The 26,595-nt window shown below is 39.6% G+C and overlaps 2 protein-coding genes across 22 annotated transcripts in view; both read left to right on the plus strand.

The window, feature by feature from the left end:
- Positions 1–7,751, plus strand: part of NR2C1 (nuclear receptor subfamily 2 group C member 1) — a 51,377-nt gene extending 43,626 nt beyond the window's left edge. For 19 of the 21 annotated variants that reach the window (XM_086887733.1, XM_086887722.1, XM_086887737.1 and 16 more), the window contains 2 exons: positions 612–717; positions 1,232–1,788. In XM_086887733.1, coding sequence (XP_086743859.1) covers positions 612–717; positions 1,232–1,406 — 281 coding nt within the window. In that variant the 3' untranslated portion in view covers positions 1,407–1,788. Of the gene's footprint in view, positions 1–611; positions 718–1,231; positions 1,789–5,602 lie in introns of those variants that run through there. The other 2 variants (XR_015286459.1, XR_015286460.1) reach the window with 1 other exon arrangement.
- Positions 7,752–7,856: 105 nt separating this feature from the next.
- NDUFA12 (NADH:ubiquinone oxidoreductase subunit A12) lies at positions 7,857–26,254 on the plus strand. Its single transcript, XM_086887742.1, has 4 exons — positions 7,857–13,560; positions 17,088–17,170; positions 18,149–18,236; positions 25,986–26,254. The coding sequence occupies exons 1-4, from the start codon at positions 13,472–13,474 to the stop codon at positions 26,164–26,166; spliced, it is 441 nt and encodes a 146-aa protein (XP_086743868.1). The 5' UTR covers positions 7,857–13,471; the 3' UTR covers positions 26,167–26,254.
- The last annotated feature ends 341 nt before the right edge of the window (positions 26,255–26,595 follow it).

The following is a 26,595-nucleotide window of genomic DNA, read 5'->3' on the forward strand; positions in this document are numbered from 1 at the left end:
TTAGCACATTTGAAATTTTTGTACCAAACAGCTGAAAAAGAACAATCTGCTACATACAAGCCAATCTAAATTCAAAAAGCATTTGGACAACACTCTCAGGCACGTGGTGTGATTCTTGGCGTGTCCTGTGCAGGCCCAGGAGTTGGACTCGATGACAGTGATGGGTCAAATTCAGCATATTCTATGATTCAGTGCTGTTTTCTGTGTGTCTTAGGAAACAGTTCACAGCTTTTTATTCTGCTTCTTCCACTGATCTTAATTTTATCACTTTTCACCTAAATATTATCTGTGCATACAATGTTGCAGAAAATGTCAGTGTGTTGAAACAATCTTGTTTTACTGCTACACAGAGAACAGTTGTATCATCAATATTAATGTAAACATTGCAAGCACTGAATTTATTTGAAATGTCTGATCATATTTATGGAAAATCATGTAAAATATAAATGTAAAAGAGAAATATAAGGAGGTAAAATAATGTTTACCATTAAAACTGAAGTTGCTGCAGCTACTACATGATGATTTCAGTATGTTGACAGCTGGATAGTCTATATGGACTTTAGTTCATTTTCTGTAGAACAGGTATAACAAAGAGGAGGGTTTTTTTTCAGATCACCCAGGTCTAGAAAATGTGGTACAGATTGAGAAATTTCAAGAAAAAGCTTACATGGAGTTCCAAGACTACGTAACAAAGGCGTATCCAGATGATACTTACAGGTCTGTAAACTTAGGTGCTTACTTGATTGATTCTCTTTTCAGAGTCACTGATTTGTACAGTTTTCCATGTAATAGATAGATTTTCTTCTTACCGCCCTAAAGTTAAGAAATTATCTTTAGAACACTTCAAATATTATGTATGTGTTAATACATATTATGAGTACTATTTTTCACTTCATTAATTTCTAAAATTAACTATCAGAAATAAATATTAGTAGCATTTAATTTGAATTGCATCTATTTGGAATATTTCCTCAATTAGTCTTAAATCATGCATAGTACACGTAGTTGGTAGGCATTAACACATTTTCTGTACTGGTCCAGACATGACTAAACATAAATTTAATGCTGTACTGATTAAAATATTTAAGCCTTTCAAGAACTAGATGTACCAAACTTTGACCAGTAGTGTCCCTTGTCAGTTTTCTCTCTTCTTTTACTAATAACATCATGGAGGACAACACCAAAATCTGTGATCTGCTAAGTAATACATTTCATCAAACTTATTTTCCAGACTGTCTAGACTTCTTCTCCGATTGCCTGCTCTTAGGCTGATGAGTGCTGCCATCACTGAAGAGCTGTTCTTCGCAGGACTAATTGGAAATGTTCAGATTGACAGCATCATCCCATACATTCTGCGAATGGAGACAGCAGACTACAACTCTCAGATCATAGGTCATGGCATGTAAAAGTAGCAGTCCAGGATTCTGTACCATGGCAATCATGGTAATGTAAATGCATACCCTGTCTCCAAGAGATGGTCATAAGACTTCCAACGCACCTTTCCAAAGAAGGCTCATATTCCTCCTTTCCAGTACACTTGGGAAACATGGTGGAGTGTAGTAGGATATAGGATCACTTGCTGTTCTTCATCTGTCTTCAAGAACTTGTAAATTATCTTGATATCTGAAGAAAGTCAAGAATTGTCCATCCTATTTTTGTAGGTAGACGGACTTGGAATATTTGTTTATGAAGCTCAGGCTTATGAGGAAATTGAAGATGCTTTGACTGGACTAAGGTATCTCAATTTAGTTTGATGTTGTAGACAAATAAATTAACTTTCCTCTCTGAGTTTTGTTTTCATTGTTTTGCTACTAGTTCTTTTTCGTGTATCAAATCGCAAATACATAATCAAAAGATCCTGAAAAGTCCAGTTTCCATGCAGACAAGACCCAATTTAGTTTTGGCTGTTGTTTTGAAGAGAGATTTATTTCTTGCTGAATTAAACACTGGATACCATTACAAGTGCAGGGAAAGTAGAGGGCATTCACATTTTAAAATACTCTGATGTAAACATTGATGCAGTTGATCAGAAGAGAAGCAGCAAAGAGTCAGTAGTGGCTGTTTTGCAGATGCAGCAGAATACTGTATTGTAGCAATAATGTGGTAGACATCAGCTGTTCTATACTGTGAAAAACTACCAGAGAAGTGTATACTGCAGGCATTCAAAGGCAGCATATTCCTGCTTTTTCTGGTCTCAGAGCTTTCACCCTACCTCTCCCTCCCTCATAATCAGTGCTCAGTGATGGAGGCATTCTAGATGCCTCTTAACTTTTGTCCACGCCTTTATTTTTTGTTATGGCTAGCCCTTAGTCATGTAATTCTCTTTTCTAACCAATCCTGTATGATTACTTTTCAAATTTGAGTTTGTCAAATCCAGTATCCTTCCATATTGGGAGCATAGCCTCTGCTGCTTTTCCTTTCCTCATTAGAAATGGATCTAGGTACTCTCTACATGTTGCCTGAATCATACTCCATAGCTCCACCTAAGGATGAGTTTAAATGTTCTTCTGTCTTGAGGATGGAACTCACTTGACAAGTATCACTGACATACAGTTGTTTCTTGCTTCCTTTTGCAACAGAAAGTTACACATCCCTGGCATTTCCTGTTGCTTAAAATGAGAGAAGTGTCCCGGTGAAAGTGATGGTGGTCTTCAGACATTAACATTAAGGATTTTCTGAATCTTGGGTCAAGGCTGAGTTCTATTTAGTATGAATAAATACTAAGTACTTTCTTTCTCTGGCAAAACTGAGTGAGGAAGAGCCTCACCCAGTCAAGAAACACATTGTTGCACCAGACATTGCTTAACTGGAAAGTCAGATTATATGGAGGCTTTTGCCCACTCTGCAGTGGCAGTACCAAGGCCACCATAATACCAAGAGACTACTAGATGAGGCTTGGGTTCTAAAGTCCTTGAGTTCTGGAGTTTTTCTTAGGACCTGAGGACTGTCACCAGACAAAAAACCTGAGAATTGCCTCTGACACTGAATTTCTGTGTTCTTCTCAATTCTACTAACTGAGCTGCTTGGATCTTCCTCTACCAACGCTCCATAATTGGAGACTGTATCATAGAACCACAGAATCAGATGATGGTTGGAGTTGAAAGAGGCCTTAAAGATCATCTAGTTCAGCCATGTGGGGATGGGGACAGCTTCCACTAGACCAGTTGCTTAGAGCCCCACTCAACCTTGCCTTGAATGCTTCTAGGAATGGGGCATTCACAGCTTCTCTGGACAACCTGTTCCAGTCCCTCACCATCCTCACAGTGAAGAATTTCTTGCCAATATCTTTCCTAAACCTGCTCTCTTTCAGTTGGAAGCCATTCCCCTGTCACTACATGTTCTTTTTAATTAAAAAGTCCCTCTCCATCTTTTTTCTGGGCTCCCTTCAGGTACTGGAAGGCTGCAGTTAGGTCACCCTAAGCCTTCTCCAGGTTGAACAATCCCAATTCTCTCAGCCTTTCTTCACAGTAGAGGTGTTCCATCCCTCTGATCATCTTGGTGTCCCTTCTCTGGTCTCTCTCCAGCAGCTCCGTGTCCTTCCTGTGCTGGGACCCCAGAGCTGATGCAGCCCTGCAGGTGGGGTCTGAGCAGAGCAGAGGGGCAGAATCCCCTCCCTGGCCCTGCTGCCCACGCTGCTTTGGATGCAGCCCAGGACACGTTTGGTGTTCTGGGCTGGGAGTGCCCATGGCTGGCTCGTGTCCAGCCTCTCACCCACCTGCACCCCAAGTCCTTCTCCCAGGGCTGCTCTCCATCTCTTCATCCCCCAGCCTGGATTGGTGCCAGGGGTTGCCCTGACCCAGGTGCAGCACCTTGCACTTGGTCTTGTATAACCTCATGAGATTCCTACAGACCCATTTCTCCAGCTTGTCCAGGTCCCTCTGGTGTCATCCCATCCTTCAGGTGTGGCAACCACACCACTCAGCTTGGTGTCATCAGCAAATCTGCTGAGGCTGCACTGGATCTCTTCATCTATGTCATTAATGAAGATAATAAGTAACACGGATATGGGTCCCACCTGTCACTGATGTCCCTAGGCATTCTGAGCCATTGAATCTGAGCCAGCCTCTGGTTGCGACCATCCACCTGCTTTTCTTATTCATCTAACAGTGCACCCTTCAAATCCATCTCTCCAGTTCAGAAAGAAGAATGTTGTGGAGGACCATACTACACAGTTGGTCGTATCTAATCCCACAGATCAAAGCACTTAGTGTTGAGGACCCCTGATGGCATGAAACAACGTGTGTGGGCCTTTGCTGTGCCATGGCACTTTCTGGCTTGCTGAAGACAACTTTCTGTGTTGGAACTGGCCATGGCAGCTAAGCTCTTCTCATGTCACACCTTTTGAAGATTGTAGGGTTCAAATTCTTTATCTGTGTTTCCTGGAGCGGTGTGTGAAGATGACTATCCTGTGCCTCAGGAGGTGTGCATCTCAGCAGAGTTTATGGAAGTATGAAGGACTTGCTGCCAACCTGCTGTGCTTGTTCTCTCTGAATGGGTTAGAGGCCCATTTTTGATCTGCAGGACCAAGTTGCAGGTGGGAGGTCAGTCATTCTTCAGCTCTCCTCAGAAATTCTGACTCTGCTTTCTAGTCCCTTGCTATCCCTTGTCGCTCTAATTAGGAATGGCGAAAAGAACGACAAGGACTCTCAAGGGAGTCAGAACAGGAGAATTCCTTAGTTTATTGCTCTAGGCTTGTCTTATAGACAGATCCGTGGAAAGTACAGAAAGGAAACTCTTATTGCTTAGTAAAGTGCTACATTACCGTCATTGGTCAGTGGGGCTCACCACCCCCCTGACTTTCTCCTGCAAGGAAAACAAGGAATAGAAAACAACACCTGCAAGGCTGTTTTGTGTCCCTGAGGATTGTTTTAATTCCTTCTCATGTTTTTCCTAGACTACTTTCTCAAGCAAGCCTGAGGAGCTATGCGGCCTGTGATTTGTACAGGCACTGTGGTTCAGATTTAGCATCCATAATCCCTAACCCACTTCTGACCCTAGCAGGCACAGGAGATTTACAGTTCTCTACATTAAAAGTTTAAAGGAAACTGACAACATATTACTCCTGAATATATTTGAGGTAGTTTTCCAGGCATTCCACTAGTCTTGGAAGAGTTTTACTCTTAATGTTCTCCAGATTTATGAAACCCAGGTAATGGAAATAAAATCCTGCTTTCCTTTGTAATGCAGTACACTGTGCAAATCTCTCTCACATCCTTGAAGAAATTTTTCACTCCATAGCTTGAGCCTCAGGTGTGATATGCAGTTCTTCGTTTACAGCTGACCAAGAAGTTCAGCTGATGCAGCCTCTCATGTGGTACTGTCCAGCTTTGGAAACAGCTGAGAAAATATCAGTGTATCTACAGATGTAAATTTTTAGCAACTGAATCCCATCTTTATTGCTTGGAGAGACCTTGAAAGATCTTTCATTCCAATCTTGCATAGGAACAGGACCCCAGAAGAAACTATCTAGTATCCTGTCCAATCGCATCTTACAGTGATTCATTGCTCTCAGCACAAGAAGTGTCTATTATATCAAGATTGTCAAGGCTTCTTAAAGAGAGTGGCCTTGCACCAGTATCATCTGTTTCCCTTAATATTCTAGGGTGAATTTCTTCTGAGCCTGTGGATTTCTGAAGCTGCAGACCAGCTGTTCACCTTCTGGTGGGTTGACACATTCATTGTTGTAGATACTTGATCCAGTGCTCTGTGGTCCAGCTATGCTGGTGAAGGTGGATGTAAAGATACTGAGAACCTCTGCCTTACCAGCATGACTAGTGAGTGGTTTCCCTGCCTAGTTAGGCAATGGCTCTGTGTCTTCCCTGTGCTTCTGCTTACTACTCACATATCTGTAGAAACCTTACTTGTTATTCTTGACATCTTTGGCCTATTTTAGTTCTGTCTGAATCTTAGCATTCCCAACCACATCTCTGCATGCCCTAGCAAGGTTTTTGAAATCTTTGATGGGTATTTAGCTGCCTTTCCATAGCTAGTATGTGTCTTTTTAAATTTTAATTGGAGCACTGTTTTGGAGGGGCTGTCCTCAGAACGTGATTTTCTCGGGACTCCTGTCCTTGTTTCCTCTTTGTGCCATAGTCTGTTTGAACGCAAGTTAACTTCAGTTACACATGGACTGCAACTACCATGGACTGCTGGATTAATGGGTCAAGACTATGTGCTTAGGCTGTGTTAACTTATAAGCACAGAAACCTTGGTCATGTTTCACATCAGGTTGTTTAAATTCAGGTGTTTGTATATTGTGAGGGCCAAAAAACCCCTGTGTTTTATGATCTTGGATACCTCTGACATTTGGACCTCTAAAGAGCCAAAGTGCATACATACCAATCATAGCAAACAGCTGTGGCTACTGGTAAGTGACCTTTTTTCCCCAAAAAGTTTAACATTTTTATAATAATGAATTTTCAAGATTGATGAAAAGGTGGAGTGCAGCTGATCTATGCTGCCTGCCAAGTAATCTGTTCTGTCTTTATGATGATCTGAGAGATGCATCCCGTACAGGAGGTTGTTGTTTCAGTGTTACTCACTTTGCTCAGCAAGATCTTTGTTAATTATTTCAAATTATTTCATTAATCATTCTTGAACTATAAATTCATCCTTTTGATAAGGAATGAGGCATAATGGGGTTTTCTCAGGAATAGGAGCTTTAAATCAGGCAAATACAGGAATCAACATGGTTTTCCAACATTCATCCATGTTAACCATTACAGGCATCTAAGAACAATGCAACAGCTCATGAAAAAACAAACCATGAAGTTCTGGTTTTGTTGTTTTGGTTACTTTAAGATAACTGCTTCTAAGTTAAATGAAATATATCAAGTTACCTTCAACTGAGACCCTTACTGTTTCTAGCAGTTATTTTTTGTGATTACATGATCTCACATTACCACCTGTGTGATTTATTGTCATTTATAGTCTTGTGAATGAATATTGCTTACTTATTGGTACTGAATGACAGACTGGCTAATATTACTGTGTTCTGTCAGTACCTCTGTCAATACAATAACAAAAATGTGAGTATTGAAGCTTACTCTACCATGGGTATTAAAATATTTCATTGTTTTTGTGACTTCTTTTCAACTTTAAATTACTTGTCAACTCTATGATCTTTACAAGTCTTGACAGTTTTGAGCCAGTCAGGATTTAACCAAACTGTGACATTTACCAACCAAAAACTCTTTGCCAATTAAAGGAGAAGTTTAGTTTCAACAGCTTTAAAATTTTCGATGTTGACTGCAAGAAAAATAATTTTAATATAAATCACATGAAAGGAAAAACAATTTTATACATTTAGAATCCTATAATTTAACAATGATAGTACTGTTACACATAATAAGCTTACTAGTTCAAATATTTTTGAAACTGTATGTTGCACATGTGTATGTGGGTTTAGGTTGTTTGTTTCATACTACTAAAGTTCCTAGTGCAAATAATTGTTATATTCTAAACTTTTTTCAAGAGTACCTTCGTTGAAATACCTTCTGTAGTTACAAACCTATCTGTCCATACATTTCTTCTTGTATGTGATCTTCAGGGTCAGTGAAAGTCTGTTCATTTTGTTCAGCCTTTGTGGTTTGCTAGTACATCAGTTTCAGTGTAAGCAATACAGTGTCACCGTAGTTGTCTTGCTGTTGTATAAAAAAAATCACTTTAAATGTCTTGAAACCTGGCTAAATGGGAAAACTCTATTTTGGATGTATTTTTAAAAATAAATTGTAACTTTCTATTATAGAAAAGAATTGCAATATCCTATTACTTCGGTAGTGTTTTATATGGCTTGTTGTATGGACCTAGAATACTGTATATGATTACAGATAGTTTGTGGATCTTTTACATTTTTATTACACAGTGCAGTATTCTCAGTTATATTCAGTCTCTGGGATTTGTGGTAGCTGCAATATCTTGCTGTTTGCTAATCTTTGTTGCAATTAACCTTTTGTTTCCATGCTTACTACTTTCTGGCCTATGCATTTGAGAATTAATTTATTGTAAAATTTAATTTACCAGTGCTTTGGTTTTTAAAATGCTGTATGGAAATATGTATTGTAATGAACCCAAATCATGGATCTTCATGTCATATAATGCAATAATGGATATTTGGAAATTAGTATTTGATTCATTATGGATCAGTTTTAGGTTGAAAGTTACAGTATGGTTGAACAAAGCATTTTTTCATTTGAAAGAAATAGACTTCAGATGTTCAAGTAAACTTATCTCAGTTTTAAATACTACTGGATAAATAATGGATTTATTAATGTTTTAAACTCTGAAATCAGCACCAGTTTTGGTGTATTTCAGAACTGATTTCTCAATGATAATTTAAAAAGTGTAAAGCAGCTTCTATTATAAATGAAAGTGGCATTTTTGTGGATGTGTAGATAACTCGGAACATTATCCCAAATGAAAAACTAATTCCCATTCTTTCCATGTTTAAATTCTGAAATGTTTTTATCATGAAATAAATTAATTACCCACTGATACACTGCGGAGATGCAGTGGTAAAATGCACTGGTAAAACATAAAGTTTGGATAATGCAATGAGTTTACTAATTTTGAGAGCTGGAAATAAGCATTTAGAGTCTCTTTCCCAAGAAATTTTACTCCAGGCTCTATCTTGCCTCTGTTTTGAAGACTTAACCTTTCTTGGTACTTAGAATCACAGAATGGTTTGGGTTGGAAGGCATCTTAAATACCTTGTAGATCCAACCCCTGCCATGAACAGGGACACCTCCCACTAGACCAGATTGCCCAAAGCCCTGTCCAGCCTGGCCTTGAACACTTCCAGGGATGGGGTATCCACAACTTTCTCTGGAACCTGTTCAGGACAACCTGTTCCAGTGCCCACTACCCTTATCATACAGAATTTCACAGAATTGTTAAGGTTGGAAAAGACCTAGAGAAAAGACCTCTAGGATCATGGAATCCAACTGTTTCATCCTTGTGTTCAATCTAAATCTGCCCTCTTGCAGTTTAGTTTCAAGCCATTTCCCCTCATCCTGTCACTACAGGCTCTGATGCCTTTCTCCATCTTTCTTGTAAGCCTCCTTTAATTATTACAAGGCCTCTAGAAGCTCTCCTCAGAGTCTTCTCTAGGCTGAAGAACCCTAACTATGTCTGTCTTCATAGGAGAGGGGCTTAAGCCCTCTGACCATTTTTGTGGCCCTCTCCTGGATCCACTAACTTCTACAGGGCCCTGTTCCCCAGTCAGTTTGCTAATGAGCTACTCTTTTTTCTAGTAACTTTCCACAGCCTTTTGGCCACCTCTGTGGCATTTGTCTTCTGTCAACAAACATCCCTAGCACCCAGTCTTGCCTTACCTCCTAATACCTCTGCCAAGTAACTCCAAAGAACATTTCTGTTTCATCATAGGAATCCATTTATGATGAGCTGCTTTTTCTTTCTGTGTATACCAAGGCTTGTGTTAATACATGCTGTGGATAGCCCTACCCTCCCTCTGATATGCATTGGCTAATACAGAATACGGTTTTCTCTGAGGTGAATCTTTAGGAGAAGAAGTCAGGGTTGTGCATTTGGCTTGAATGTAAGAACTGATTGTGCCCTCTGAGGCACTGTGATGCAGGTAAAAGCAAATCACTTAGACTGCTAGAGCATCACCATCTTCAAGTATCAACATCTGGATACTTAAGGTTTTTGTGGCTGTTGATAGTGGTTGAACAAATACATTTCCTGATTATTTTTTTAATAGCTGGATCTTGTAGTAATGCTTGCCCAAATATATTTTCAAGTTAACTCTGCTTGGATTAAAGGGAGGTGGTGGGGTGCTGATAAGGAGACAGGAATATTTGTGTTCTGTGTGAAATGGTGGGGAAAAGATAGCAAGGATAGCAATGGATAGCAAGGAAGTGATGTTATGGGAATGCTTTTAACTAAACTTTTGTAGTGAATTTGCCTGTGACAACAGAGAAACCAGATGGAACTGCTCCACCATGGGTTCTTCTGAACTAATACAGTGTATTTCACTCAGCAGCAGAGCTGTCTGCTGGACATCCAGAGAACCAAACTGCCATGCTCTGAACCTCCTGGCAATACCAACTCCCCAGACAAGAAAGTTGGTTGGCAAGAGATGTGAGCAGCCAACCCTGTGGATTTGGTTCTTTGCAGACCTGCAGTGTAATCCCTTCCAATAAGCTGTTCATGAGGTGTCTGAGCTCATTTCTGATTACTTCAGTTCTCCTTCATCCTAGGGTTTTGCCAGGGAGCAAACTGAACAGCCACGTAGTTTGGCTAATGAAGGCTACCTGAGGAACAACCCCAAAAGGAATTTTTCTTTCACTCTGTAACCAGAATTTTGCCATTGGAAAATCAAAGATGAAGGTGGAGCTACTGCTAGAGAAATAACCCAGACACTTCCCACAAAGTGGCAGGTGTTTTCTAAAAGTGCCAGTATTAGTTTCTCTAGGGGTTTTGAGAGCTAAACTGTTCTTACCATTTACATACTTAAATGTTTTTGAAAATGATGAAGTAGTTACTTTTGTGGTAACATTTCACTTAGTTCCAGGCTATGAAGTTATCTTCTAAATTTTTCAATCAATAGAACCCAAGTGACAAAAACTTCTACTGTGTTTTTGGGAAATACACATGGATAATAGGACTAAAAATGTGTTTTAGTGAAAGAATTAGAGATTTCACTGTTTAGACTAAAGTGAGAGACACTGTGGTTAGAGACTGGATTTGATTATTATTGGACACTGAATTGTGAAGATTTGTGTCGTGGATTGGATTTTGCTTCTGGAATTTTGCGGTTTTAGAAGGATGGGGCAGAAATAACAGCATAGTATGATCTTATTTGTTAGTCTTTCTTCTGTTGCATAAGAAATGTATTTCCATTTATTGTTGCAAATGTACATTCCACAGTTGTGAAATACTGCGGAGTAAATTTACATGACTTTCTATATTAAGAACAGAGGAAATGGCAGTGAAATAGGCAAATGTAACAAAAAGAGTTCTTCTAAGGTTATATGTAAACACTAAGTTATTCTGTAGATGAGTTGACTTTTGCACTTTCTGAGAATATATGAACTTAAGTTTTTCAAGATCAATTGTACCACCGAATAAAGCTCTTTAAAGGAAAAACTAAACTATGTAGGATTCAGTGAGATGGTCATGTGCTAACAAAATGAAGGGAAGTTACTTGTCATCCTTTGAGTCATTCAGGAAATTGATTTGTTTATTTTCAAAAAATATGTTGTTTGTTATGCTCTGTTAGGAAATAAGCAAGTAGCTTGTGTTCAGACTTGTGAGGGGGTTTTCTAGGCTTGAAAAAGAGTTCTGATGCTAATTTTGTGACATGTACTTGAACTAGAGGAGAAAAACAAGGCATCATTAAATGTATTTAGGAAGAGTTTTTGAGGCAGTGAGGTTCAGTGTGCTAATTTTGGGGTAAAAAAAGCAACATCTAACAAGAGTCTTAAATTAAAAAACCCTGGGAATTAAATATTCGGTATGGGTGCACAAGTTTGACAAGCACCTTGAGTGACAAGACAGCATTTCAGTGCTGTCTCCTAGATATGTTCCAGGAAGAAAATCCTCAGGAAGACATACTTGCATTTGCATTCCACTGTATTCAACTGTGACATTTGCACTGAGTTCAGGGAGTATTTTTGAGCACAGTATTCAGATTCTCTTTTTCATGCACAGTGACACATTAACAGAAGCAATTAAGTAGATGTGATGGGACTTCAGCATGATTTTCATTATGAGATGATGAAATTCTCAGTGGAGATCTCACTTGACTAAAGTAATGGAGAAAATAGTACAAAAAAAAAATTCACAACGCAATTTGAAGAAGATGCTCTAAAATGTTCCTGCTACTAAGAAAGTATTCCCCACAAAATCTTCTGTAGCATCAGTGTCACATCAAGAAGTTGATCCATTCTTCCAGCTTTGTGGGACAATGCCTTGTCCTCTGTAGTGCTCTCAAAGAATTGTGGTGTCACACGGATCAGTGAAGTGATCCAGATAATTTTAACTTTTGGGAAAAACCCACAACGAACAACTGTATTATTTCACTGTCAGCAGAGAAAATGCTCATAGAATTATGCTTGCAGTCAGTGAAAATTATCCCAGTTACATTAATCAGAAATAGGCTTAGAAACTGGCATAAGCATTGAACCTACAGAATGTTTCCAAAGTTGGCTTCCTAATTTAAACTACACTTCTTTCATATTTCACACTCCATCATCAGTAGTTCATCTCAAAATAATGGTTTCTGTGGATGAAGTTAAAGACAATGAGTGAATTCTGATTGTAAATGTTCCTTCTTGTTTTTATGCCTGCTAATGCACACTTGTCTGACCAAATTTTAATATATTTAATAAATTTTCTAAGACTTTGGACTTTGCAAATGCAAATAACCTGCCACGAGTATACTGAAGTCTAAGAGTTGTTGCAAAAAAGATACTGTCGTTTGAGCACATAGCACAGAACCAGCAGGGCCTATGTTTTGTGTTTGAAAACAAAACCACTTGTGTTAAAACCAAAAAATTTTGAGTGGAAACTCGACCACTGGACTACATTGAAATGGATATATTTCCACAGTGTGAAGTTGGCTGACACAGGTGTTTCCCAGTCTCATTTTCCTTTCAAGTTTAGCACTACCTAATTTTTCACTCCCAACTCCTGCTTTGTCTCTTCCCAAAACCCCAGTTCCAATAGCAGCAGCTTGGCCTTTCCACGTTTGACAGCTGGTCTCTGCTCATCAGCCAGCACTGGTTGCTGGATGTGTTTATCAGGTGCCTTTCCAAGCCCTGCCTGCCCTGACAAAGAACAATAGATCTATTTTTGCCTGGCCTGTGTAGCAGTAGCCTTGTGAACATCAGGGAAATGGTTTCTGCACCTTGCCTGCTCAGCCTTGTAGCAACAGTGGTGAAGTCCTGCCAACATCCACAGCAGGGCAATCTAAGGTCTTTCCTCCTGCTGTTGTAGAACCAGGAGAAGGCACTGGACAAGATGGAGAGATGGACACATGGGTGAGACAATAGATAACACATTCCTTGATGGCCTGCCAGTGTTGGGAAAAGCCAGGAGAGAGAAGACTGTCAAGCTCTCTCCTGACCATCACCCGCAGCCTGCACCGGGTGAGATGTCACCTGCCCTGCCCCCTGATTCTTGATCCGGGCGGTCTCCAGATCCAAAAGATCTCCTTGCTGCCAAGAATTGGTAACTTTTCTCACCACAGATTTTGTGACCCGTGTGAAATAAGGGATTGCCAGTACACTTTCTATTATTAAAAGGCTTTTCTCCCTGTCCTGAAGTTCTTTGTATCTTGCTGACCTTCGGGTGTAAGCAGTAGGCAATTGTTCTATGGGTCCAGGCTGTGTGGTGTCGCTCCCTCAGGAAAGGCCCGCAGGCCGATCTCGCTGCCGGTTCCGCTTCCGGGCGCTCGCTGTCACCGAGGGCGGGAGCGGGGCGGTGCTGGCCCGCGGCCCGCCCCACCATGGCGGAGTACGTGCAGGTGCTGAAGCGGGCGCTGAAGCACATCGGCGGCCACGGCGGCGCCCGCGGCGCCATCCTGCAACTGCTCAGGTAACGCGGCTCCGGCGCGGGCGGCGGGGCCTTCCCGCGGCGCCACCGCCGCCCCGCGGGGTCACCTTGAGGGGGCGGCCGGGCGGGGGCGGGCGCTGCCTCAGGCCTCGGGAGGAGCCCGCCCCGTACCGCCCGCTCCGCCGAGGGCGGCGGGTCCCGGTCGGCGGTGGGTGCTGTGCTCAGAGCGGTCCCCAGGCAGGGCCTGTGGCTGTTTTTTCTCCTTGAGGCACCTTGGAGGGTTCATGGGTGCTGAGCTGTCGGTGCTGCCCGGGCCGGTTGTCCTGGTGTCCAGCCCAGTCCGTAGTGCTGTCGCCACAGCCGTGTCCCTCCTGTAGCTGCACTCCGTGCTTCTGTGCGCACCGTCGTGCTCTTCGCTCGGGGTCACCTCAGTCTGGCAGTGCCTTTCTTGAACTGTACAAATCTGAAAGCAGTGCATCTGCTGAAATACCGTGGTTTAAAGCAAGAGAATTAATTACTTCATCTGCCTTACTGGCTTTATTTCTTCCAACTCATTTCAAACTGCAGATCGCATCTGCTCTCTGGCACTGGATTGTCACCGCTGACCCTGTGCTCGGCTCTGGATGCCCTCCAGCCCCAGTGGCACTTAGTGCAAAATAAGTTGCAGCCTTTGTTTCCATTCATGTCTGAGTACTTTCTTCCCCAACTACAGAACCGTGCACTCGTCCACATTAAACTTTCTCCTGGCTTTTTTCCCTCACCCGCATCTCATCTCTTTCTTGTAACAAGTGTTTTGAATTGTGATACAGCATGCTTGAGGCTGCCTCCAAATAGTTTACGCAGCAAGTTTACGAAGGTACTCTTGACATTCAGATCCTTGATGAAATGTAGGGTGGAAGTCTAAATAGTATGTGATCCAAACTCAGCAGTGTCAGAAACCTGTGCTATCTTTACAGTTGGTCCTGGAAGAGTATTAAGACATATCCAGTAAATGTTTTAGGCCTGACCACATGCTAAAAAGCCTTTTTATAATCAGTGTTGGGAAGTCAGGAATATAGGATAGCAGTGATTTGCAAATATGAAATTCCCTGTTATATGTTAAGGGCTTTCTTTTCTTAGATCCAGCAAGCCAAGCTTTCTGAGTATTTTTGAAGATATTCCCCCACATATATACATCATAATGGCCCTTTTTCTGTTATTTCTTGTGGCTTAAATTGATCTGTTTTAAAGAGTTAAACATAACATTTTACACGGTTGCTGATCAGGCCTCTTCAGTATTTTTATATGGTGGATTTAGTCCTGTTTAGCAGTAAGATAATATATGGTTTCCCTGGCTAGAGCTTTACTGCTATTATAATTACTATTTTCTGTCACACACCTACCCCCTCCCCCGGTTGTTTCCTCCACTTTGTTTTCCTTCTCAGACTGTAGGTATTACTCTGACAGTTCTTAAGAAGAAATAGAGCTGGGGAAATGGAAGTGTGGAAGAGTCAGTATTAGGTGTCATCAGAGTGCCTCTTCCTAAGCACAGCTCTGTGAATGTCTCCTCAGAGATCTTTTGTGAGTCTAAGACTGCAGGCTGGGTTGACACCTTTCTACCACACAGAAAAAGAGAGTAGGGAAGACTGGAGGCAGTGCTGTTCTTTCTTTCCTGCAGAAGACAGAAGTTAGGTGTACTAGGTGGGTACCTAGTACACCCAATCCTCACCAACCACAAACAGCTGCTGCCTCCTGCTCACCTTTCAAGCCATTAAATCATCCATCCCAGCTTGAGGAATAAGTTTGGTGTTTAAAGAAGAGTTATGAAGGTGCAACAGTTTCTTTCTTGCAACAGTTGATTTTAAGAAGAAATCACTAGTAACTGGAAAAAAATTATTTACCCAAGTCAGGAGATGCTTTCTCTGAATTTCCCTGCTTTTCTCTGTATGTTTTCCACCGAGGCAGCTGCAGAAGATTTATATGTTATCAAGTCAAATTATTAAGAGCCTTTGTGGCTGAAAACATTCTCCTTACCTAAAATTCAGTGAAATTGGCTGGAAAATATTATCAGGAATCCATAAATAACTCCAGTGTCTGATATTGGTATTCAGGGCATGAAGTCAGGACAAGGGCATAAGAACACTTGCAAGAAAGGGAGGGGAAAAAGGAAGGGAGAGCAGCAGTGGAATGGCTCTTCTTTTTCTGAAGCTGGGAACTCAGACTTGTATAGTTGAGCCAGAGATCTTTGAATGTTTCTTTGACAGAGGAGAGATGTGTCAGAGAATCTCTCTGCCTGCCACCACAGAGGTTTAAAATGAGTACCTGCTGGAATGATTGTCACTTTCACACACCCTGAGGGAAAAGACAACAAAAAACTTCATCTGAGCACGTTCCTCCTCTCACTTGAGATTGAGTTGAGAATGTGCATAATACTACTAACAACTAAAACCTTTGAGAGGAAACTTATGCCTATGTAATTCTACCTGGGATAAATATCAGTAAAAAAAAAAAGCAAAATTGCAGATATGGAGGGAGAAGAGCACTTTGGTTAATTTTATTATCACTAGACTGTAAATCATAGGTTCAATTTAATTATTGATTTCTACAATAACGTTAAAATATGTTCGCTATAAGGAGTTGAATCTCGTATATACTTTATCTGGGACAGTGTATGTCTCACAAAGTTGCAGGGTAAATGCATGGATCTTTCACAATTACACAAAAGAAAGGAAGTAAGAATTACAGTTTTCCTTGGCAAGCAGCTGCAGTGGCCTAAAATATTACTATTCCTCTCTTGGAGGTTACCTCATCACAAGATGAGGTCTCTTGTGCTGCTTCAGTGCTGACCACTTCAAACGACAATTCAGACTGAGATAGTAGCTACTAATAGTTGAGAAGGATGGTAACATTTCCTACTGAGTGGATTAACGTGTGCCTCTGGGACTCTCACAGTATCGGCGATTGAGAGAGAGATGGGGACAACTGACTGCTGATCAGAATCCGATTTTACTGTGGGCTGCATATTTTTTATACCATTCTAGGAAGGCTAGTAATTTTTTGCTACAGTGGTTGGGTTAATTATCATACAAACAAGCTTGTACATTTTTGCAACATCTCTTCTACTTGCAGAAATTGATTCAATCTTCTTCCCTGTTGCCAGTCTGATCCAATCATCTTGCAATCTTCAAATTTCCATTTGTTCTTGCCAAGGTATCCTGATTATCAAATCTCTTACGCTAATCAGGTCCAAAGCACTCTCTGTCTCTGCAACAACAGCACAATAGTTAAGGTTTTGTGGGTGTTAAATTGTTACATTTTAGAGTTGCTTTATCTTCTACTATAATGAGCTTTTAAATAAGTAGGACTCCCTGAAAGCTTTTTTGTGTGGATTTTATCATCCTGTCAGTGAGATGCACATTAGTTGCAGGAATTGGAGATTGTTTTGCAATCCATAAGCTTGAATAGTTTTTTTTAAAACTACCTTTGCATACATTTACACAGACTTTTTTTTTACTAAGCCTTAAGGAACCTCTGTCACAATTTCGTTCTGAGAGAACATCAACTGAAACTGCTGTTTTGATAATTCACAGGGTCAATGATTTGAAGACTGGTAATCTGGTAGGAACTGACAAATATGGAAACAAATACTACGAAGACAAAAGAAACTTCTTTGGTATGTGTGCTAATGTGAACACCTCCCAACCAACTGTGTCACTCCCACATAGCTTATGTGCTTTCTGCTAGTGAAATACAACTTGTTGCCTGCCTGACTTCCCTGCACTTGTCTTGTGTGAGTCTTAGACTTATAGAAATGCTTTGACAGCTTCTTTTTCTCTGTTTTATCCCTCAATTCCTTTGCAAACACAGTCAATCTGAAACAGTGAATGTGGAATAAATATAAGCCAGTCATATGGTCTCTGTGTAGGTAATTGATATGATAATGTGATTGAGAGTTGATTTTGGTCCTTGACCTAAAGGCTGGTAGTTTAACAGGTGGGGAAAGAAGAACTACGTTTAAAACTGCCTCACAGCTTTACTCACTTACATGATCACTTCAGGGCAAAGAGCACAGGTTGTCTTAAACTTACTATTACTTATCTTAAGTAATAGATTTTAAATCAAGCTTCTCAACTACTTAAAAAGGCAGCACCTAAACCTAAAGCAACACAGGTGACACATAAGCAATTGACACACTGGTCAGGCCAAGCTAACTGCAGGTTAACTCGGAGTGTAACCAGGGAAAGCACCTGCTGATTAACTTTGCTTGGTAGTTTTGTGTAGCTGAAATTTAGTTTAGTCTTATGTTATCAGTGGCAGTGTCCCTTTGGAAAAGACTCCTCATACTGGAGGAAAAAAACCCAAACCTCTTTCTCTGCCTGAAAATTTTATAAGTTACTGTTTCCCATTTTTTATACAATAGCCAATATTTGCTACCTTGTGAGAGCATTAGATTCAGTCATCTAAAACTAAAGTAATAATGGAAACACAGAAGACTTGAAAAAATAAAACTCTGCTGGCTTAAAAATAGGTGCCCATTATGGTAGATACTATCACTAAAAATGTTTTTCCTTGGTTTTCCTGAATTCTCTCCTTTATAAGAAAATAATTTAATTTTTATAGCTAATATGATGTTTCTGTTTATTTACTTAAGGTCGGCACAGATGGGTTGTATATACCAAAGAAATGAATGGCAAAAATACCTTTTGGGAAGTTGATGGAAGCATGGTGCCCCCTGAATGGTAAATTGTTTAGCTTGATAATGTGGACAGATAGCAATTGTGTAATTGCTTTATATTTTCTCATATTACAAAGCAGAAGATTTAAAAAAAAAGTTTTCATGGTCGTAGCTGTCTCGTCTGTGACCAGAAGGTTTCAGACTCGCCACTTCTAATGTTGAACTGCATTCATGTCTATTGCTTGCTGTCCTGGCTGAGGCACTCACTGCTTTTTGGATTGAGAAGAGCATTCTGCCAGCCAGACTGAGCAGGTCAAGACAGTCTTCTAATTTTCTTTATTACTCTGTTAATGGTTTGGCAAAGCCTCGGGCCACCAGAAGTAAAATATTTGTTATTGCCATTGTAAGCAAGAACCTAAGGAACATATGGCAGTGGTGGAACAACATTCCTTAACCCACAGCCACTAACAGCATAATTGTTTCAATTTATATACATTGATGTGGTAGTAAACATTGAAGTACCAGAATGCTCCATATGTTGACTGCTACTTGACTATAATTTTTATTGAGGTTTTATTTTCTGTTCATGCATTTCAGTAATAATTCTGTACAGCCTTATATTCCAGAAGGTCTCTGGCCACAGCTGTTGACCCTTTCTTTGTTTTCCTAGAAAACTCACACCACATAAACTAACAGTGTATACTTGTAAAAACAATCTCTATGCAATTCTTAAGGAACAGGAATAGCACTTCAGCCACAAAGCAGCAAAAGGTGACATCAAGAGAGAAGTGTTTGGGTAGACTGAGCAAACACTGTGTTTTATTACTCCTGTGACAGATATTCTATGCCAAGGCTGGGATTGATTATAAAATCTTCTAAATTGTGGCTCTCACTGGAACATTTGAGGAATGTGTGGGTAGACTCTCTAGGTGGTCAATTTTGTTTCAAGCTCTCCCAGCCTTACATTATGTTTAATGTGGTTAATGCTTTTTTCTGTCTTATTTGGTAAGAACTGAATGGCATTGTTTTTTGAAGTGACATTAGAATCTCCAGCACCAGGATGTTCATGCCTTGCTCTCTGCATAACTGTTGTTTGGTTCTGGTTGTTATCCACTAATAGACTGTGCTAGGTTTTAAGTTTTTCTTGATTTTGAGACATAGGTTTTGTTTCACAAAGGTTTTGGGTTTTATTTTGTTTTTTCTTTTGCCTGTGTTTATGGGCTATTTGTTGCCTCTTTACAAACCTCAATAAAGGGTTTCTTTTTGAGAATCAAAGTGATGTTTCAAGGGTTAAGTAGCTTGTTTACTTCACAGGAATTAATGAGGTAGAAAAACTTGTTTTCCTATCAATGTGGAAAAAATTCTTTTAAAAGAAGCAGTAAAGATTTCGTTATTTTCAAGACTGGTGAGTGTAATGAGGCAAAAAAGAGTAAACAGTGTTTAAGGTATTTTTGTCAGGAAACTTAGTTGTGCAGTACCAGTCAGGTTTGTGGATTTGGGGCTTTTTTTGGGAAGGGGGGATAAGGTGGAGGGTGGTGTTTCTTGCTGATAAATTTGTATGTCCCATGATTATGTTTATTCTTACACAGGAATCCTAGCTTTGTGACACATCTAAATCACTGATGTGTATTTCCATACAGCTTAGAGACATCTTAAAAAATATAAATATTTTGAGTGGGAATAAATGCTGCCTTTTAAGACTTTTTAAAAATTTGAATTTGGTGCTCTTCTGCCTTAAATTTTTAACATGGCATAGACTTCTGAATTGAGACTGACAATATTTTGTACAAGCTGCTGTCAGTGTAACACTAGAGTTGTGCAACAGGTGGTTATTTTGGACCCATAAATTTGTTGGAAATAAATTAAACTGTGTGAAATTACTGATATTAACAAAAGAGTAATTAATCCATATGATAATAATATGATACATGTTTGTCATCCTTGGGTCATCAACTAAGTACCAAAGAAGTATTTAGAGTACTGCTGTTAGAGGTGGGTGTGGTCTGAATGCTTCTTCTCAACACTGATTTTACTCTGGAATTCAGTTTATTTTGCTCAGTCCAGCCCAGTTTTGTGAGTATGTTGTTGTATCCTCTTCTTGCAGTAAGTTGTGTGCCTTCAGGATTGTAGAATATGAATGATTGTTCAAGTACAATCAAGTGAAGCTCATGTATGATGAACTGGAAAAAAGCATTTTGGTATGTTGAAGAGTTCTGGAAACAACTGGAAAAAAAAATGCTACCCTTTACCTTCTCTTAGATACTAGAGAAAAAGAAAAAGCAGCAAGAAAAAACACCTCATATGTAATAACATATTGTAATACCATTTTAGGAGCTACTGAGTATTTTCAGTATTCTGAAATAATTGATGTAATGTCTTTTGACAACGGATGTACTGAAATTGTACAGTCTAAAGGAAATCAAAGTGTTGTTTTGACATATGTCTACTCTCCAGGGAATCGAGACTGTTGCTTTTTAAAAATGTTTCCAGACTAGAATATGTAGGCTTGTGGTTTATTCTGATTTAGTTGTTATTTAACTTAATTTTCACTCTGGGTTTTCTTTCTTTTGGTATCCAAAATCCAGATGTTGGTATCTACTTTGTTGGCGACAACGTAATTAGATTTTAAAAAAATTTCTTTAATACTTGCCTTGGGAATGATGAATATTAATATTCTTGTAATGCTTTACAAGATATTTGGCACAACGTTTTTCCTTACCCAAATTCATCTTTTTCACTTCTAAGCAGTGAGAGAAACCAAATACTTGTTTTGTTTCTTACTAGCCAGTGTTGTTTGCAGGAACTCAGTGCTGCTTCCATTTTTGAGCACAGTGATCTGTGGTGCTCTGTGAACATATAAACAATAGAAGTTAAATCCGTTTATAGCCGTGCCTGTGGGGACTCTGTTTAGTGCTTTCATGGATGTCTCCATTGCAGCATCACTAATCCTTGGCCTTTGTGTTTAAGCTATTTGTTTAGTGTATTTCTGGTGTCATGTACTTCGGTTTGCATTTTGGCCAAATGCTTTGAACAAACAAATTGACAACTGGTGTAAATGTACACACTAGTTAAAAATAAATTGCTCTTTTATTATGATCCTGTGGGGAAAGAAGAGCTGTAATTTGAGAATAGTTTTTCCTTTTGTAGGGACACTTCATTTTGCCAGCACTGTCCTGTGTATTTGTGGTGTCTGTTCTGTACTTTGAGGTTTATTTCCTTATGGTGCAAATCTGACATCTTTGGAAGGAGCTCCAGGAGTGTTTACTTCATATAGTGAAGTATTGCAAATTTACCTTCAGTTTAATAGTCTGCATCCTCTTTAGTTGGTCTGACAGGGAGGAATGTAGCACCTCACACTTGCCAACACACTAGAAAATGTAAGGAAATGTGCAGTTCTCTTGTAAAAAATGCTGCTTTTCAAGTTTGCCTTCAAGGAAAACAAAACAGAAAGATTGAACAGAAAAGGAAGGGGATTGGGAAAATTTCCATCCTTCTAGTAGCTTCACAGTAAATTTTGATTAAATGCTAATTTGATGTTTTCCATCTCATTGCTATGGTGTAGTAGTTTGCATGATAAATTAAAGTTATCTCCCATGTGTAAACGAGCACATTTGTTGTCCCTTTTTTGTTCTCTGCCCTATGACCTGAACCCACATATTCATTTCTCTTGTCTCATTGCAGCATGGTTAACTTGTGGCAAAAAGTGGATGTTAGCAAGTTGGCAAACATCGTGAGCTGACGCAGGCTGTGCCTGAACCTTGCAGATGCACATATGGTAGTGGCTGCTGAGTTTGTGTAGCATCAGTTCTTGTTTGACAGCTTGTACATCATATAATTGGCTCCAGTCCCTTGTAGCTTCAGTTTAAAATCTACTTGCTTTTAAATATTTGTTAGAACTTCGAAAAAAATCTACATAGTCTTGAGAGCTTTTGAAGATACTTTGAGGTGTCTTTTATCCATTTATGCAAGAAAAAGTGCAGAGGCTTTGCTGGCCTCAGTCTGCTTCCTAGTGACTGCTCACTGATTCAGGAAGCTGCTTCAGCTTCTTCAGAGCTGCTTGCATCCTCCTGATTTTTCTGTGTTCTGTGCAAGTTGTCTGCTTCTTTGTAGGTTTTCAGTCATTAATTGCTTTAGAATATTTTTTTTTCCCCACAATGGATTTATAGTCAGAGTTTGTATAGAAATCTAGCCATCTGCAGGATGTCATATCTCTTTATTCATGCTGTTCAATCTAGTGCATGAATAGCTTTTCTTGAGCATCTGGGGGTAGAGTCTGAGACATCAGAACTTCAAACAATGCTTTGAGGCAGGTGTCAAGGGGAAAGTCTTCCCAAAACAAAGTTTTCAAGATTTTTAGAGGAAAGTGGGAGCTTTTGTTTTAGAGAACTGACTCTGCAAACCAAAATGCTTTTGTAAGTCACATGTGTTTCTAAGGGGAATCCTTTGTGGCCAGGTTAAGCCCTGAAACTCTTAAATATAAGCATAATCCATAGTGGATTAATTTTGAAATCTCTTCATGTTTTTCAATACTTGTGACTGTACTGGCATGTCTGTCAGTGAGGAATTTTATTTTTACTTTCCAGTGAGAAAATGTGATTCAAGGATTGGTTTTGCTGATCTATTTAAATTTGAGCCTGGTTTCATGTTGATGTTCTAGAAATCCAGAAAATCTTAAACACAAAGATATTAATTACTCAAAAATGCTCTATTTTAAAAGATTTTATGAATTTAGTCTTAAAAATCTGCAAAGCGATAGTTTAAATGACAGGTAAAGCCACTCTGTTAAATCCTATCATGAAACTTTTCTGATGTTTCAAGGAAAGAATGTGTGACAAGTACACTTGTAATGACAGAAGTGCCAGACATCACACAAGCTTGGAATATAGTTGATTTTAGCTGAGCATTATTATAGTTCTAGTGTTGTGCTTGCTCCAGTCTGTCTTTCAGGCCCTTTGTAACTGGTGTGTATGACTCTTGGGGAGCATGAAGATGGTGAGGTGCCTAAATAGGGATTTGTGTGGAGGATCCTTATCCACTGTTAGCAGAAGCATCACTAGGTGAACGTGTGTGTGTTGTAAGTTGCCTGTGTCATGCTTTAGCCCCAGCCAAGCACCGAGCCCCAGGCAGCCGCTTGTTCTCTCTCTCTCCAGTGGGAGTGGGGAGAGAGTCAGAAGGGAAAAGGCTGGAAAACTTACAGGTTGAGATAAGCACAGTTCAATAGGGAAAGCAGAAGCTGCACACAGGCAAAGCAAAACAAGAATTCATTCACTGCTTCCCATGGACAGGCAGGTGTTCAGTCATCTCCAGGAGAGCAGAGCTCCATCACACATAATGATGACTTGGGAAGATAAATAAAAATATCATCAGCCCAAACATCCCCTTCTACCTCCTTCTTCCCGCTACTTTATATACTTTATATACTGAGCATGATGCCATGTACAGAACATTCCTTTGGTCAGTTGGGGTCACCTGTCCTGGCTGTCTCCTCCCAATGTCCCATACACCCCTAGTTTCCCTGACAGCATGGTAGTACAAAGAGCAGAAAAGGCCTTGGCTCTGTGTAAGCTCTGCTCAGCAATAACAGAAACATCTCTTATTATCAACCCTCTGTTCAGCACAAATCGAAAACACAGCCTCATACAAGCCACTGTGAGGAAAATTACCCCAGCCCAAAGCAGCACAGTCACATAAGAGTTAAATTCATATTATTACTATCCCTTGCACGTTGCAAATTAATTAATTAATTAATTGCAAATTAAGAGCCTTAATTTTTACTTCCAAAATGAAAATTAACTCTACTCTGCCTAAAGCCAGCATAATATGTTACAGAGAGCAGTTTTGAAAATCTGGGGCTCCTCTGGAGTGATACTGCAAAGCATTTTGAAATTCAGTATTAGCAGAATAGACTGTTCTTTTGCCCTTTCTCCAATGCCACAAACTCAGTGTTTGTCTTAGCAATGGAGAGCTTGCTGGGTGTGAGCACAGGATCCATTCTCTGTCAAGTAAGCTTTTTTGCAGTATTTCTGCCAACCTTGATGCAGTCTGTCATAGGACACGTGATACCTGAGGGGGTGTGAAGAACAAGTACACAAAATTCTTCTGACAGGTGAGAATCAGGCAAGAGAGTTCGCCTAAGGTGAGAGCTTTGTGTGGTGTGGCCAGGGCATTTCAGAGACTGGTTTAAAACACCAGGGTTAAAATTGAGCAAGACCTGATCCTCTATCATCAGACCACATTGTGATTAGTAGTGCTATAGGGCCATCTTTTTCCAGACAGAAATTGTTAGCCATTTATCTTTTTTTTTTTTTTTTTCATAAAAGCAGTGCAAAATGTACATTGAATGAGACCAGATTTACGAAGGAGGGCAGAGAGAGGAAGAGCATTATACATGTGTATAACTTCCAAACTCCAAAGTGGATAATTTTTTCCCTCTGGAAGCTGCTCTTTGCCACTAAACACAGGTTTTTTTCCTTCTTACTTTCAAATAATCTTATGGTTCCATCTGATTTTATATTCAAGCCAGTTTCCTGGTGGACCTTAGTCCTACAACGTGTGGCTTTAGTTTGGGGGTTTTGTGCATTTTTTTACTTCTAGAAAAAGAACTTTAGGCTGACACTTTTTTTAAAGTGACATTTTTGTACTAAAGTTATAGTCAAAGTTGTGATTTTTTTTTTATAAATACATGTCAAGAAGCAATTTGAAAAAATTACCGACCTTCTGTAGAGCTCTTTGGATCTAGAATGTACTTGTCAGTCTATTTCTCACCACTTTTATCATAGTTTTGTTTTGCTGTATAAATGAAGTGTGCTGGATTTGTTGCTAAGGGCTGAAAATGCAATTTTTAGGTTTTCTAACAGAACTAGAAAAGATGACTTCATATTTTTAGGTCAAGTGTTTGCAAAAGCTGATTAGCAGAAGTCTCCCTAACTCTGCCTCAGTAAAAAATGCATAAGCTTGCAAAAAATGTCATAACCTCACTTTTGTTATAACTACCCACAGTATGAAGTACACGTAAACTGACAGATAATTAAAATGTAATTCATATTTGAAAGTTGCTTCAGGCACTGAAGTAGGAAAGGGATGAAATCAATTCAGTTGGTCCCTGCTGCCGTGTTTCAGTAAATTGTTAGGGAAAATGCTTTGCTTGAGCATTAATGTTGCTTGCACAGAGAAAGATTGACATTTAGTTCATAGGTAAAGGCTAATCAAATCACTGGAATCACTTGGTAATTACCTTATTACTGATTGGTATTAATCATTGTGTTGTGCAGTCAGTAAATATTTATGTGCTTGTTTTTGGTTTACTTACGTCCTTAATCTGTATCCCAAGTGGCAGCTTCATGTATGCCTTGAAAATGGCATTGAAATTGTGAAGCGTAATTTTCTGGTAATTAAAAACAAATCAAATCTCCATAACCTAACAAAGAAAAAGCCCAGGCAACAAAACCAAACCTCATGGTTTTGTCATTTGTAGTGCCTGCCTTAACCTGGCTGCCTGGTGAAGGCTGTACGAGCAAGTGACAGCGTGCTCTGTCCAAATACTGAGCGCACAAAGGAACAGGAAAGTTGAACTTAAGGTCTGCTTCCAATTGCTTGGAGGCAGAACTGTTACTTATCAGTTATGCTTGTGAAACTAATTAAAATCAATTTCCTGTAGTCTCATTCAGAGTCACACTGGATTAAAATTACTTTTTTCCCTTTTCAGAATAAATACTTAGTGTCTCTTCAGAGGAGAACCCTTGGGAGTCAGGAGTTAGGTTTGATAGACATCCTGTGATGTTCCTTAATAACCATATGTCTTTTTCCTCTTAAGGCATCGCTGGCTGCACGCAATGACGGATGACCCTCCAACTACTCATCCACCAGTTCCCCGTAAATTTATCTGGGATAACCATAAATTCAATGTGAGTGGCACTCCTGAGCAGTACGTGCCTTACTCTACTACTCGCAAGAAGATACACGAGTGGATCCCACCTAAAACAACCTGCAACTAATAACAGCGACATGATTTGTCTCAGCTTGGGCTTTCAGTGTAAATTGTATTTTCACTGGTTTTGTTCAGAATAAAAGCCTCCTATAGCATTTATAGTTTAGTTTATTGAATTGGGGGCAGAGAAACAAGTGAGAAGATTTTGGGAATAGGACAGAATACATGACAAGTCTTAATCTCATCAAGATATTGTGCTTTTTCTCATATTGTCAATGTCCTGTCTTTACATAAGCAGCTCTCCAACATTTTAGCATGATAACCATTCCTGTGATAGTTACTCTTCATATTTGTGCTATCCAGCAGAATACAAATATACATGTGAAATACAGATTTCTCATCTTTAACATTATCCTTTTACTGTGTCTGCATGGGAAATAATGCACTCTTCACATACTATTTTGGGAAGCCATCTCTTTAAATTTTTATAAGACAA

This window comes from Cyanistes caeruleus, chromosome 4 (assembly GCF_971803275.1).
Source record: "Cyanistes caeruleus chromosome 4, bCyaCae1.hap1.1, whole genome shotgun sequence".
NCBI classification, from domain to species: Eukaryota; Metazoa; Chordata; class Aves; order Passeriformes; family Paridae; genus Cyanistes; species Cyanistes caeruleus.

Excerpts from the sequence above, each read along its gene's own strand:
- NDUFA12 (XM_086887742.1), top strand. The coding sequence starts at position 13,472 with ATGGCGGAGTACGTGCAGGTGCTGAAGCGGGCGCTGAAGCACATCGGC. Across the intron at positions 13,561-17,087 it reads GCCATCCTGCAACTGCTCAG|GGTCAATGATTTGAAGACTG; the intron begins GTAACGCGGCTC and ends GATAATTCACAG. Across the intron at positions 17,171-18,148 it reads AGACAAAAGAAACTTCTTTG|GTCGGCACAGATGGGTTGTA; the intron begins GTATGTGTGCTA and ends TATTTACTTAAG.